This window comes from Maylandia zebra, linkage group LG4 (assembly GCF_041146795.1).
Source record: "Maylandia zebra isolate NMK-2024a linkage group LG4, Mzebra_GT3a, whole genome shotgun sequence".
Classification (NCBI taxonomy): Eukaryota; Metazoa; Chordata; class Actinopteri; order Cichliformes; family Cichlidae; genus Maylandia; species Maylandia zebra.
Window position 1 is genome coordinate 11,584,682 of NC_135170.1, and position 16,128 is coordinate 11,600,809.

The 16,128-nt window shown below is 42.0% G+C and overlaps 1 protein-coding gene across 2 annotated transcripts in view; it reads right to left on the reverse strand.

Moving 5' to 3' along the window:
• grin2ba (glutamate receptor, ionotropic, N-methyl D-aspartate 2B, genome duplicate a) overlaps window positions 1-16,128 on the reverse strand; it is a 145,527-nt gene that overhangs the window by 32,279 nt on the left and 97,120 nt on the right. For both annotated transcript variants that reach the window (XM_004563025.4, XM_014409421.3), the window contains exons 8-10: window positions 12,355-12,469; window positions 5,267-5,475; window positions 4,675-4,846 (exon numbers count right to left, since the gene is read on the reverse strand). In XM_004563025.4, the coding sequence (XP_004563082.3) occupies window positions 4,675-4,846; window positions 5,267-5,475; window positions 12,355-12,469 (496 nt within the window). The remainder of the gene's footprint in view (window positions 1-4,674; window positions 4,847-5,266; window positions 5,476-12,354; window positions 12,470-16,128) is intronic.

Below are 16,128 nucleotides of genomic sequence, written 5' to 3' on the forward strand. Positions count from 1 at the left end.
CTTTGTTTATGGAAGACATATTAAAGGGATTATTGGGACCAAAATTAAATTTAGGGTTTTTTTTTCTCTGTCCTGTATTTATCCCCTAGTGTTTTTTGTCAGTTTCACAGTTTTAAAGATATCAGCTGAAGGGATGTCGGCCTTCTCTTAAATATAAAGGATATAAATGGGACTTGATTTGGCACATTCACCTAACAAACAAAAGATCCCCAGTTTGATCCCAGGAATGGACACAAACTCCTTCACGGTTGTGTCAGGAAGGGCAAATCTGGCAAATCAAATATGTGGCACCACCTTCTGTGGCGACTCTTTTTTTAATAAGGGAGCAGCTGAAAGCAGTTTTCTTTCATGAGGGAAAAAGTTCCAAAAAACACATTTGAAAAATTTAGCAGTAATGTCTCGCTGTTGTACCCACGAGCCTCTCCTGAAGGGAGGATGGATGCTTTCTTCGGCTGACTGATACAATTGCTGGGTGTAGTTTGATAGAAGGAAATTGGTTCCTATATTAAACTGCTCACAACAGGGATTGTGGATTTTTTAAAGTGATTTTTTATTCAAGAGAATATTCAAGAGAAAGCAGACATTTCCACAGCAGATATATTTTAAAATGCACATTAAAAGAATCTCAATGACAGACGGCACTGCAGGCTGGAGGAAAAAGCATGTAGATTTGATTTCTGGTTGGTGAACACTTTAAACTTTAGAGTGGACCTTATTTTCGGTCTTCTTGTCAAGCTGCTCACTTCCTTCCAATAACATCTGTCCCAGAATACATACAACACTTTACCCTCGTCTTCAGTAACCACGCGGAGCAAAATAGGCTGAAACACCAACCTCTCCAAAGAACAAAACCACAGCTCAGTTCCTCAAGTTAAACTTTGTTCTGAGAAAGGGAGAAAAGTTGTAGTTCCTTTGTAGTTCCCTTCTCCTTGTCCATTAACATGTATAAAACATGATGCAGACAGGGTACTCTCTATCTGCTAGCTGTCCAAAAGAGTTTTCCGGCATACGAGGGAGATTAAATTTGATATGAGGTTAGGAAAGAAAGGAAACAAAAGTGTGCAAAGAAACATGAGGCTAAGAAAATGGAGGCAATGGAGACAAAGATGGAGCGCGGTAGATCGAGACAGCACACTTTCCACACATATAGCACTCGGACTGGACACTCGTGACGCTCGCCAGGGGACGGAGAGGGGGAGAAAGACACAAAGAGGGAGGGAGTAAGTGGGTTACCACAGTGGGTCAGGGCTGCTTGAAATAGCCGCCCCAATGCCTTCCTCTACCTGCCTTCCTCCCCTTCCATACCTCTGCACAGGTAGTATATTTAGCCCCAAATTTCTACAGCCCTACAGCACAAGTGGGACAGGACTGTCTCTCTGAGTTAATAAGGCGTGTGTGACTAGTGTGAGTCAAAACTCCGCTGTGTGCTTCAGTGTTAGAGTGAGTGCGCGCACACAACAGTGAGTCATAAAAGGGAAAAAGACAAAGAGAAGCGAGTGAACCTTTGTTCGCTACCTGTGAAGTGGACCTTTACAGGCAGGGAGAATATTCCACATCTGCTCTGCACATTATCTGCAATGCTTTTTTTTTTTTGTCAAGTGTTTATGTGTGTGCAGCATGTGTGCAGCATGTGTGCATTTGTAACTTTCCGATCTTGCTTATTCCTTTGCCTTTGTGTGTGCGTGTCTTAATGTGCGAATATCTCCCTGGGGAAGACAGCGAGTCCAACCAGCAGCGTACTCACTTCCTCTCTCCCCGTTCGCTCTCTCCATCTCCCTCCTACGACTTGTTCTCTCCGTGTTATGAAAGTGACCCATGTGGGTGTTATTGAGAATGAGTGAGCGAGGTTCTGCGTTTGCGATTGTTTATGTGTCTTGGCTGGTGTGTGTGTGTGTGTGTGTGTGTGTGCGCGCGTGCCAGTCTTTATGCGTCTCTGCTAGCGAGGCTAAAATTCATGTAATCAAGCGTATTGCCTCTAATATTTTAGATTAGGTGCACTGGGGGCAGCGCAAGTCAGTGCAGCCCATGAAATGTGACACTAACTGCTAGAATTGAGTTAGGACAAAATGTAAGACTTCTCATCACATTCATTGATTTTCTTTTTTCTTTTTTTAAATTTGATCTTTTGTCTTTGTGAGCTGTGGCAAATTGTGAAAACGCCCTCGATGATCTCTGCGAGATATCCGGGAGCGCGCTCAGACATGTTTCGTGTGCAAGCGTGCGTCGCCGTCGGTCCAGATCTCGGTCCGCCGTCAATGTGAGATATGCTGCAGTTTTGGCTGTTCTCCAAGCGGAGAAGGACGCAGGTCGGATTTAGTTAGATCCAGCAGTTATGGCGGAGCTTTGCTGAAGTGTGAGAGTGTAAATCTGACCTTACAAGTGCAACATAAAGAAACGGTCTCACCAAATAGGGTTTCTTTGTGTCTACGTGTCTGCTTTGGTTCATGTTTTTCTGTGCTTACTCAGACATTAGAGTCTGTTGTCTGCATGTGCAAGAGAGGTGGATAAATGCCCCCCTCTCCCCGTCTATTCTCCTAATGACCATTCATCTGTGGAGGTGAGAAGGAGATGGTACATTACGACGCTTTTAGTCATGGCGATAGAGTTTATTACAGGTGGCCACACTTACAGCTCGGTGCCCACTAAAGAGAGGTTGACTGTAATGGCTTTATGTAAGAGATTAAATGTGTCAGTAAATTGAATAGCAAAAGTGTCCACGCAGGAAAAAGCAGACACGTAAACTCATCTCGTCTCTGTCTTCTGTGACTTCCGAAGGCTGCTCGAACTTTATTATCCACGCAAAGTTGGGCAAAGCCAAAGTCCTTCAGTAGCAACTCTGACAAAACATGTTCTCAACCCGTGACCTTTGGGGTCCTATTGATCTGTTTGCCTTCATTAACAAATGGCCAACGTCAGACAGCACAAGTGCAGTTCGCTCTTATAGGTTGAAGTATGAGAACTGACAACGACCTTAGCTTGGGAGCAATGTCGATTAGGAAATGTTTCAAGCCCGCAGTGAATTGTTGCAGCTGACTGAGCTGAACCTGGGGTGAGGTGCTTAACCCATCTGACATAAGAATTAGGCCCGTGTGGCAGAAGCTTGACCCGGAAAGGGAAGCTTATAATTCAAGGTATGAAAACGAGCTTCAAAGAGGAAATGAACCCTTCAGGCACCCCCTGTGTGAGTTAAAAATAGCTCAGGACATTGAAAGCAGACAGTAACTTTGTTTCCCCTTTAATCTTTTATTCACCTTCACCTCCAACTTGGCAGTAACTCCAAGCATCCTAATGCGGTCCGCTCATCTCAGCAGAACAAGAGAAAAAAGAATCACACTGGCTGCATGGTAAAAACAACAAGCAGCTGATATAACGATGCAGTAAGAGGCAAAGGGTACACAGCTTTGACTTTATATTTCTGCTGTCCAATTTATTCATTTTGTAGCGCCAATAGTTTTGAAATGGCACCTTTTATTGTTACTTCAAACCAAGCTCAGGCTGTTCTCTGAGCAGATCAGTGGATATGAGGAAGCCTCAGTGCCAGTCCACACCAGCTGATGGCTAAGCTTATATACTTCATACTCATTCAGCTGGGTTTAGAGAGTTGCTTTAGCCTGCCTAAAGTTGATCTTGCATCTCCAAGCCACTTTGCAACCCACCTCCACCCCCAGCTACTTTTTTCACACTGTTTTTCTTATTTTGTGTTTTTTTTGGTTATGTTTGTGCCCTCCAGAGAGGGCTTTTTAACCTAAGGAAACATACTTGCGTCCAATCCTCCAAAAACACAATGCTGACTGACTGGAAAAGTGGGTCAGAACAGGGAAGGGAGCAACAGCGGCCATTACCACAAATGGGTGAAGCACGAGAAATACAGCAGAGAAGCCTGGCTGGTGGCTGTAGTGGACATTTTTCATTGTTTTTAACATTCGGGTTCAATTCAGCTCTATGTATCATATACCTTTGTTCTTGTCCATAGCTGGTTAATGGACCAATAACAACACAAGCAAGAGTCCACAGACTGTTTGTCACACTGCCCCCTGGTGACAGTGAAAAACTACAACATGTCGACAATGGTCTGCTAGGCCATGATGTATGTATGATGTGTCTAAACTGATTGTGATTGAGTTCTGGTAGTTCGTGACCTCCCTGGCAGAATATGCCAGTGCATGTAATTGGTTGAAGGGTAGTTTCTGATTTGCATTGTGCTTTTTACTCAGAGAGTAAATCACAAGGAATTTTTGGTGCTAGCATCAGACAGCAAACTCCACCAATCACTCGCAACTGGTCAGGAACATCCATTTTTATCTTTCCGTCACAACTGGTGGTTGACAGTTGGTTGGCCTCCGGGTCTGTATGACTAAGCCCTTATTTAATCAATGCTGTCTCTGCTGTCATTGATGTCTGCTCTGTTTTGTATGGGGGGTCTTGCAAGAAATGACTGCAGATGGGCATAATTTTATTTTGACAGTAGCAGTCCTGATGGAAATAAGTGCAACTGTCATATAATTTGCACATGCATGACAATGAGAAGTTTCCGTTTCCCCAGAACATTATTAGTGGATATCCTTTTTGATGATATCGTCTCCATTACATGCAGAACTGTCACTTCTGCAAGTAATGGAGTCAAGGTGTGCAAAATTAAAAAATAAGACACAAACAGACGTATTACATCCTTACCTCTCCCACCATGCCGTTCCAAGTTCCATTGACTTTCTTGCCATGTTTTCCATTGGTGACCAGGTAAAGGTCATAGGTAAATTTGACTGACTTGGCAATCTTCTTCAGGATGTCGATGCAGAAACCCTTACAGCAACGCTTGATGTAGATCCCTGACTCTTTTGTCTGATTGCTGCATAAGAGGACAGATGGACAATTATTTAATTAAAAATGTACATCTGTGTGAATGGCCATGAATCATTAATTGTAAAAGTGATTTGGTGTTTCTGGCACTGTCACTGTCACACCGATGAAGTGTGAAATGATTCCACCTCGGGCTCCGCAAAGCTGCCGTGGGAAATTAACATCATTCACAAGTATATTTTAGGCAGTTGCCAGGCTTTTCATTTCTGCTTCGGTCAGTTCTGCAGTAGGTGGATCTGTGAGCTACTGTGGCAGATGGCAGGAAAAATATGTGTAAAAACTCACACTAATCTAACCTTTTACTCGGTGGAAATTAGTTTTTGTCTTGTAACGCATTCTTACGTTTGATTTTCAGGCATTTCAGCATTAATCTGACACAGATTTTCTACACGTGAAATTTGAGCCTCACACTGATTTGATCTGTTTCCGGCAGGGTACAGTGTTCCTCATGCACGTCCCACTAAGCGGATCCACGTCTTCCACAATGACGAACGGAGCCTCCTCCAATGTCACGATGGACAGGTGGTCATCCTCTCTGTTTGCTGGTCCCCCGTATAGTTCATAGCGAGGCCACACATGGTACTTCATGGACAGGGAACCGTTCTCCCATTTACCCACCTGGAGAAACATCGAGAAAACAAAAGAGAGTAAGTCTGCCTTTAAAATCACACACCAAGTAAGACTTTATTCATTTATATAGTTGCTTAATAGTAATCATGGAGAGACTTGCAGTCTTTTTATTTTCGTCTTTTGTGATTGAGCCTTGAAGTGCCGAAAATAACAGTGAAACACATCAAATGGCAGAAATCAAAATAAAAACAAGAATTTGGATTAAATTTCACACTGCAGTAACTCAAGACCATAAAAAAATAACTGCAGCTCTGCAACTGCAAACAGCTCTGAAATATATCACCAGCGATCCTGCATGGTGTTCAAGCAAAAATATCTCAATATAATTTTAGAGCTTCTTTTTCTACTTTCTGTATTTTTGTGATTTTGAGATGAGAGGTGACTTTTACCTTTGACAGATTCTTTATCGGTTAAACTTTTCATTTAAAACAAGAAAATTCAAATGAAAGTTTAATATATGTACAATTGCTCCACCCACCCCAGGAGAAACCCACTAAAATAGATGGCATATCCTTTGATTTTCATACTAAAAAATTCATAAATTTAACATTTAGAGATCCTGTCCAATTCATTAGGTTACTCTTCATGAGCCCATGCTTACATTAGTCTATTAGATGTTCATTAAACAAACCTTCCTACACTGCAGAAAGCTTGTGGGACAGACAAGCCACAGGTGTTTCAAAGTTTTCTAAGCCTAACAGAAAGAAAACAGTGGCTTCCTGCTCTTGGATCACATGTCTGTTTCTAGCCACACCATTCTCTGGTGAACACACCACTGGAGATCCACACGGCATTTCTCTATGGAAGGTTTGTACAAGGATCTCCAACTGCCCCTAGGAGACGACCCCAAGCCAACACGCCAAACCACCTAAAGCGGCCAGTGATGCTTTTTTGACAACTTTGCCAGCCACGGCGTACAAAGCTTTCTTCAACACCAGTTAAGTAGTTCAGGTTTAAAAAAGATAATGGCGATCCTTCTTCATCCTGCTTCCCCACTGTGGCACAAATGAATAATGATGGAAAGTCAAGCACCAAGATCCACCTGTTGTCTGGAAAGTGAGTCCCTACTTTCTCTCTAAAGATACCAGGATGGCTTTTTAGAGAGGCAATAGGGACTTCTTCTCGTAGCTTTTCCAGAAGTCATAGAGATCTTACCCCAGTTTCCTGAGTTTTAATTAAATTACATTTTTAGAAGAATCCCACCTAAAGCCACTTCCTGCTATCCCAAGTGGTGTTTTCACTATCAAACTAATAATTCTACCCTGTAACAACCTGATTTCCTTTTCTAACTCCTGAAAACAGTTTTGTCCAATAGCTATTGTGTCACCTTGTATTTTTGGTGAGAAGAATTCCAACAAAACTAACCTGTGTTTTTCTTAGATCTCCCCATTGAGACAGATTGGCAACATCTTTTTGTTTTCAAGTCTCCAGTGACTCCAGAAGTCAGAGAAATCCTGCCAGAACTCTCTGTTATGGGTCAGTCGCACATTAAAGTGACAATATGGTAACAGCATGCCAGCAAAGAGATGCCTAAAAATTACTAAATGGTGATCAAAGAAACCAACAGGTGGTATTGCTGCTTTAACCAGCGTATTACTGTAAAATTGATTAACCTAAATTCTATCAAGCCTGGCTGCCCTCCAGCTGCCTTCAGAGATTCCACATATGTGTATTTTCTCACATCTGAAGCTTCCTCCAGATGTCTCTAAGACCATTTTTAATTATGACGGTGGACAGAAGGGAAGCTGAAGGTGTATAAGGTTCCCCTGTAATTCTACCAGCTGAAGGATGGGTGGTACGTTTACAATCCCACTACTACTGAGCCATTATTTAACTGTTTTATTTATCATTTAATTTTTCAGTTCATGTCAATTTTATTTATATAATATAGCACCAAATCCCATCAGCAGTTGTCTCAGCGTGCCTCAGAAAACCTCAACAACCTGATGACCCACAATGAGCAATCACTTGGCGACATTGGGAAGGAAAATCTCCCTTTTAACAGGAAGAAATCTTGGGGAGAACCAAGCTGAGGGAGGGGCAGCCACCTGAGCTTGCCCCTCCCTGAGCAAGCTTAGTTTCTCTATCCCTGCCCCCACTGATATTTAAAGTTCCCCGTTTTTCCTTCCTGAGTTAAGTCAGTATCTTCTTTACACAAAACCCTTTTTGTTTACTTAGCTGTTCGTGACCAACCGCTCTCCTCATCTTTAAAACAGAAAAGTCTGGGGAATAGTCTGACTCCCACAGACGGTCTTCCAAGGGTTTTATCAAAAAAGTAACAGGAGTACGACTGTTGGCGCTCGTCTCGTGATACAATATCTGAGGATTGCTACAAAGACTCACCCTCAAGCATTTATAACTCTTTATTTTCAAGATTTATGGCGTTCAAACAACCTGTAGTTATACTCTGATTTTCAGCTTCAGCTGCCTTTATTCTCGTCTGTCCACGACCTTCACTGTCCTCCGCTTCTCTGTCATCCTGACCAGAGCTTCTACCTTTCGCTTCGTCAGTCTCGTGCACGACTCCTTCCACTCTAGCCTCGTGTCTAACAGGAGAACAGAACACTCACAGAGAGAGATGCCATAACTTTTTTGTTTTGTTTGTTCACCTCTCAACTCAGTAAGTGAAATTAATATTTCAAGAGAGTGTGTAAAAAAGAGAGGAGAGGAGAGGAGAGGAGAGGAGAGGAGAGGAGAGGACTGGGACACAGAGTAGAGAATGAGAACAAGGTTATTCTGAAGGGCGAGACTGAAACAGAGGGAAAGTGCAGAATTCAGATAGAGCGTAGAGGACGGGTAGAGAAATACAGAAGTGGATGGAGAGATTAATTGAAGAAAAAAAGAGAGAGAAAGGGAGAGTTTAAAGTAAGAGAAAGAGCCAAGTGAGTGTCGGGATGACAGAGAAAGAAAGCCAGAGATGGAGCTCATTCAAATGCAAAATACAGGCTCTTCTGTAGAGGAGTGTCCAGCTGTAGGTCTGGAGGACCCTCTAGCCCTTGTGGCTCTACTCCACTGAATAAGCGTCATCAATTAGTCAATTTCCCCCGGATGGCTCTCACATAAAACCATACCTGGAGACTATGCCTGTGCCCTTTCCTCCGGTTGTGCCAAGTAGGCCATTTTTATGAGCGGAAAGACGTGGGTGGAAGTGGGAATGGATCATCAGCTAATTGGACTCGGTATAATGCGAGGCAGGGGAGGACAGGGAGCTGTGGTGTGAGTATGTAAAGTTAGGTTTGCACTCTCATTAAATATGTAAATGTGCTCAAACACATTGGACTCTGGGGAGCACAAACTTGGCAAGGCTGCCTGGAGTGGACAAACTAAGGCTGTGTATCTCTGGGACACAATGCAGCCTTTTTCCTGTTGGGACAAAAAAAAAAGGGGGGGGGGGGTAGTGAGCTGGAGCAAGTGATGGAGAGAGACAGAGATGGAGGTGGGGGACTAAGAAATGAGTGGGGTGTATTGGAGGATAAGGGTTAAAATCAACCAGCCAGGGCAAAAAGCATGACTGGGTACTACAGTATACCTGCTACTTCAAAGATGCAGTGGAAGGATGGTTGTAGCTGGAACTCATTAGGATCCAAGAAAAGTGGTTCAGCTGGAAGTCAAGCTAAGAATTAAACATGAGCGAGGGAATAGGAGGAGGAGGAGGAGGAAAAGGGATGGGGTGGTTCAGGCTGCAAGGGGAGAACGGGATAGAAAGGAGAGAGAGGAGGGGAGAGTTTCACCTTGTTCTCCGATCAGAGGACAGAATATAGATTAGAGAGGCAGAAGAAAGAGAGAAATACAGAGAATAAAGAATAGGGAGAGTCAAAGGAGTCAGACTGCAGGACACAGAAACAATAGAGGGTAAGCATCAGGAAACACAGATGCATGCCGGTGACTTGGCAGGTGGTGATGCGTCAGGTTCATTTAAGGTTGTGGACACGGGATTATTGTTGCCATATGTTCACTACCATCTTCTTTTCCACCTGTGCTTGGAGACTTTTTTCCCAGTCTGTACAATGAAAAATCTGCACCTTCATTCACTGAACGGAAGTTTTACATTTAAAGTTTGACTGACATTTAGTTGTTATTCATTAAGTCGTACGTTTCGATACGCGAGTCAGCAACTCTCTCGCAGCTGAACTTTCAACCTCTCAGCTTTAAAGGCCTGTGGCACAGTGCAGTGCCTGAACCATTTCTGTGCATCAGACTCAATCTCATCTCTCCATTCTTTAGCTATAACTGCTTATGTGTGACGGTTATAAGGAGGCGGAAACCAATCCCAGTTTGCATTATGCAAGAGGAAGGATACAAACTGGGCAGGCTGGCAGTCAATCACAGAGCTGACACATAAACGGACAGCCATTCACCTCTGTGTTCACGGGCAATTTTACCACACAGTTACTCAAACCTGCATGCCTTTGTTCTGTGGGAGCGTGGAAGCGTTAGCAGAACATGCTAATAAAAAAAGCCACTGGAAGTTGGGAGTCTACTTTTGTCCACAGCAAGTAACAGTTAGAATATTATCAGTGTCTGAGCAACTTGTTCTACACACATTGTCTTAAATAATGTCATCATAATCACGGCTCAACTCAACGTTGTGTCAGTTAATGCTGCTAATGGCAGCAAGTCCAGATCACATCCTTAAGGCGTTCTTTGTTTCAACAGGACCAAAATTACATTATTTTATGAATCCATATTTCAGTCATGTGATCGTCATGTGACCGTCTCAACACCCTGGCAGGCAAAACAGTACTCCAACATGACCTCAAATAGTGGACGCATCTATCTATCCATGGAGGAAAAACGAAGGCCTTTTTAGTGACTTGTGTTCCATATTCTGCCACTGCAGAGCTCAGTGAGAATCTTAAAAAAATCCCTCACCTCACACTGCTGCCAGGATGAAAGCTTTCAAAGTAAGGACAGCTCTCTAGTTTTTGTTGCTTTTTTTAAGGTGAAGAACGAGAAATTGTTCATTGTTCAAAACGCTACAGAGCTAGCTTAAACAAATGTAAATCTTGCGTTTTGTTGGGCATTTACAAAGTAGGGCCAGTAAAGTTTCAACAGCATTAATTTGTCAAATTATTGTTGCCCATCCTCTGTCAGTTCTAAGTTTTAAATATCTAGTCTGCACGAGGTTTAGGTAAACAGAATGAACCAGAATAGATGATTCATTACACCGTTTCGTTATTTATTTAACAAAAATCAAGCCAAAATGCACGGTGAGAAACTACGTAGACCACATGATTCACTAGCTTGTAGAACCACATTTAGCAGCATAACTTGTAGTAATTTTTCTCTGTATGACTTTCTCTCATGTCAATTTTGTCCCAGTCTTTTTTGCAATGTTGCTTCAGTTCATTGAGATTTGCAGGTGTTCATTCATGCACAGCTAACTTAAGCTAAGCTAAATGCAGCTAACTGCATTTTTATCAGGTTGTATGTGACTGGGCAATACTTTTCTTTTCTTTTTCGTATATTTGCTGTGCTTGGGATCGTTGTCCTGTTCCACGGCCCAATTTTAAGCCAAGCATTAGCTATCAGACACATGGACTCGTATTTGACTCGAGAATACTTTGGTATGCAGAGGACTCATGGCCGACTCAATGGCTGTAAGGTCACTGAATTGACTTTACAGCCACCTCCACCACTGTGCTTCACAGTTGGTATGAGGTGTTTATGCTGATATGCTGCATTTGAATTTCTTCAAATGTGGGTTGGGCATTATGGCCAGACATCTCCACTCATGTCCCATCTGTCGAAAGGACATTGTTCCAGATGTCTTGTGGTTTGTTCGGATGCACCTTTGCAAACCTGAGCAGTGCTGCTGCTGTTTTTAGTGAAGAGGCTTTCTCCTGAAAACCCTTTGAAAAACCATATTTTTTCATTCTTTTTCTAATTGTACTGTCATGAACTTTAACATTTAACATGCTAACTGAGGTCTGAAGAGTCTGAGATATAGCACTTCTGTTGTTTGTAGCAATTTCTCTGAGCATTAAACGATCTGACCCTGGGGTGAATTTACTGGGACCTCCACTAAGTTTGGTGTAGGTCTTGGGAGTTTTCCACTTGTAAATAACAGAATGATCAATCTCCGATTGTTTGGAAATGACCTTATAACCCTTGCCAGATTGATGCGGAGCAACAATTGCTTCTCTAAGATCATTGATGTCTTTCTAGCCTTATACTTTTTTATTATCAGGATGTCTGTAAATGTATGAATGGATATCTGTATGTATGGGATGGTATAAAAAAATGACATATTCTACTCAGAGAATACAGTTTCACTCCATATATTTACCTTGATCTCCTTGTCCCACCCAGTCTTTACAATAACTTGCTGCCTGTTAGTTCTTAAGGGTGTCTTGACATCTTTTTAGTGAAACAAACAGATTTTTTTGGAGACAGCGCATAACCAGGATTTTGTAACAAACAAAAAAAAAAAGCCGAATAACAAATAGGCAACTGCTAACCAAGTTTTGAAATTAAAACAGCTGTGGAGCAGCATTCAAATAACACATCACCACTCTGGAGCCTCTGCTGCAGTGCATTGCTCAAAGGCACCTTCACTGAGCTGATAATATCTAATCAGAGTTGCGTCTATAAGGCTTAAGGCTTAAAATGCTTGAAAAGTGAAAATCAGACGATAAGAGATCCAGATAAAAACACACAGATACTCGCGGACTTCATAGGGAACAGCTAACTCATTGCTTCTATTCATTTTAACAGTTTACAAAATGTTTTACTGTTAACAACAGAGGACAATTAGGTTAGTCAGGACTTATAATTTTGTGCACATCGGCTGTTTTTTTTTCATATGAGTGTCTTACCCTCCCCCCCGACACACACAAAGACCGTCAGTGTCTCCCTCTGTCTCACCCTGTCCCACTGTCTCTCCTTGTTGAGCAGAATGATGACCAGCTTGGGATGCATCTGGTATCCGTCCTCACTGAACGACAGATTTCGTCCCTCAAACGTCACATTCATCAGGTACCTGCAGAAGAAAACATTGAGGAAAGAAACAGACTGACGCATATATCACTTGCTGGAATATATCCTTGTCACTGGCATTTCACAAATGTCTTATTTGTTCTATATATCTACATCCATTCAGGTTCCATTACTCAGTTCTCCAATCATTAAAGTTTTATTGCACATCGACTTATTTTTTTAAGCATCTTTTCTGACAAACCCAGTGATATTGCATAAATTCGTCATCTGCCAAGAAACAGCTATCAACTAATGTCGAACCAGCTCTTCCATAAATAGATATACATTAGTCATCAACAGAACGGCAGATGATGTCTTTAAGACGGGACTAAAGAAAATGAATTTCAGCAAATTATGTCATCCCTAAATGTCAAATATTACATTTCAATTGCTGCCAATGAGTTCACCTTTTCTGTTGTGACATTCAGTGTGAATTTTTGTGTATTTGCCCTCTGATATTTCCCCATCACGAGCTGGATGAAAAGGTTCATATCAAACCTCTATCTGTTAAATAAAAGCTACAGTCAGCAGGTAGGTAGCTTAGCACAAAGACTGGATACACAGGGAAACATTGGTCACTCAGTACTTCATCCTTCAAACGTAACAAACACAGAAATTCACACGTTGTACAAGGTGTGAGAAAAAAATTCGACATCTCCAGCATTAAAAACAATTAACAACCATATCAATCAGACTTTGAAGGCTGACCCTTATCATTCAGTCTTATACATGTACCCATCTACAGATTGTTTTGATAGTAGCTGCTATTTTCTTTTCAGACCAGTCTCTCCATTTGAGTCTTATACGTCATTTAAGAACATCTGTGTCCAACTGAGTCAGCTACCATGCCTCTGATCATCGCTGGTAATGACAGCTGGTTCTGCAACTACAATATTAGAAGCAAACATGAGTTTTTACATGGATGAATCTGCAGTGCCTGAAGGTGACGGTTAAGGTCAGCGTGGACAAGGAATATGCTTGTTTTGTGACATTTACCAGTGCACACACTGTGAATTCATCTCACAGGATCAGACTGTCAAAGCAGAGTGAGTGCAACGAAAATGATCAGAGTGGCTTAAGTTTGCAGAGAGATTCCCAACACATTGCGATCAATCTGAGTAATTCTGCAACCAGTCTCGTTTCAATTGGAGACTCAGCTAGTTGTGTCCTGGTTTCATTCTTAAATTAAAAAGAAAGGCTGCCAAGCTCCTTAATCATTTTACAGTTAAATCACAATCCTGCCACAACGATGTCTCTATTTGTGAAGGAATGTCTCAAATCTCATATTTTGTCTGGACTCTGAATGTAATTAGTTTCTGTGAATTTCTAATTAATGCAAAATTCTGTAAGCTAATTTATCACACTGCATAAGACTGCATGTAACTGCCAATTCGACCACGATCAATCAAACTGATAGCAGACTGACTTCGTCTTATTGCCATTTTATCATCATCTTAATGTGCCAAAGTCGCTTTGGAGACGACAACTGCGAGTGATTACAAGTTCTTTGTTTACGGCCTTAACTGCGGTTCTGCTACAGTCTCTATCTACTGTTCTTCCTATGGTGACTGTAGCACAAGAGACAACCTTGAGAAGAAAAGAAACTGTTGTGACTGTCGCCGAGGGGCAGCACACACCATTGGCAGGATTTTTCTTCTGTGGTTAATGTTGCTTCTCTGTCCTTTTTGTCACAGACTCAAATCGTAATCAAGTCGAAGGGTTGCTGTCTAACACAGTCGAGGACCAAATCCAGTGCACATTACATATGAACAACAAGCGCATGAACAAGTGATTTGAAAATAGCAGTCATTCTGGGCTGAAATCTTTTGCCATGCAACCAGCAGAGATTCCATGAAGTTACTGTTTCTGACCAAGAAACAGCAGTCAGACCACACTCTGAAAACGTATGCTTCAAAAAAGGAGCTCATTAGCGAGCTTTAGAGGTTCTGGCAGGTGGATTTTTTTTACCTTTATTCACACAGTCGGGGTAGTTGCTTCACTCTGTTTTAAGACTTTAAGCTAAATTATGTTCTCTGTCGTCCTGTCTGGGGGTTGATTTCTGCATGAACGGCTGCCAAACACAGCCATGAGAACTGTGATTAAAAAACATTATTAAAATCCAGCTTATCCATTGTCCTCATCATAAGATAATTACAAAGAGATGAAAAAAAATCTACAACCAAACAGCTTAAATATTCACTAAATATACAATTTGAAATAACTGCTCGGACATAATTTAAAATCTATGAGCGATTTGAAGTTAATTTTTCCTGGAGCTGAAGGGACACGCACATGAGCAATGCAGTTTCTATCGGGTGTCAGAAGTGTGTGTCAGGTGGAATAATTTCACTTCCCTGCAACTAAAACAACACACACACACACAGCACTCAGCAGTGCCATACCCTCATGCAGAGGGTATGGTTATTGTGCGTGGGAGTGTGTAAGTGCATGTACATGAGGACAGCAATGTTTATGTCAGATGAACTTGAATTCACTTCACTGTCATCCCACACACACACAGACACACACTCTCTCTCTTAACTATTTCACTCCCTCACCCCTAGCCTTCCCGCTCTGTGACTGTTTCCATGGAAACTCTCTACCTCAAAAGCATGCACGCTATATATATATATGGAGAGAGATGAATAAATACATGGCAAAAGATACTGCATCTGGAAGTGTGTGCATGTAGAGGATTGTATGTTGATGGGATCTATCTATCTATCTATCTATCTATCTATCTATCTATCTGTGATGAAATGACTTATGTAATCCAGCAATTACTCTAATGCCAGCTTTCTTATTCTTTCCTCTCTATCAAAAATTGATATTTTCAATGGGCTGTGATGATCACACTCATCCACCATCACACCGTCTCATGCAGCCCCATGTGTCCGGCTTACAGCCGCTCCTGTAGAGCCTTGGCAGTGATACAAAGTGCATAGAATCTGCTGCATAAATCATAAGCCATTTACAAAATGACTCGACGCTGCGGTCCCTTTAATCTTTACTGAGCAAGCTATTGTTACATGCTGCAATTCAGAGCCTTGTGTGTGTGTGTGTGTGTGTGTGTGTGTGTGTGTGTGTGTGTGTGTCTATGAGTGTGCACGTGAGCATCCTACACACTGACAGCAAGGAAACACAAGCATATGTGTGTTGCCATAGCAGCCACAACCACTGTTACTATGGTAACGGTAATCTCGCAGAGGGTGGGAAAGAGACACAGAGAGAGTGAGAGGGGTGGGATTCAAAGAGGAAGAGGGAGGGGATGGGTCATAGTACAGGCAGATTTCAACACGTCTCTCTTCCCCTCATCATCCTGCAACTTCTGTGTTTACAGGAAAGCAATCTGTGTTCACTCTTCATTCAAGCGCATTCTCTGAACTTCCTGTAAATATAATAAAACTGGACCTACACGCATCTCCAGACACAGTGATAACAGCTTAGTAAGCAGCAGTCTCTGGGAGTGACAAATGAAACCAAAGCAGAACAGCAGCTCCTTCAAAGACCACTTGAGACTTAAGAAAGAGAGTCAATCCCCATAGGGTCCCTTGTTAAAAGTTCAAAAAAAGTATGTTTCTTGCTTGGTCCATTTATAACAACTGTACCAGACAATTTTTTTCCTATTACTCAGCCTTTTCAGGTTTTGAAGGCTCAAAATTA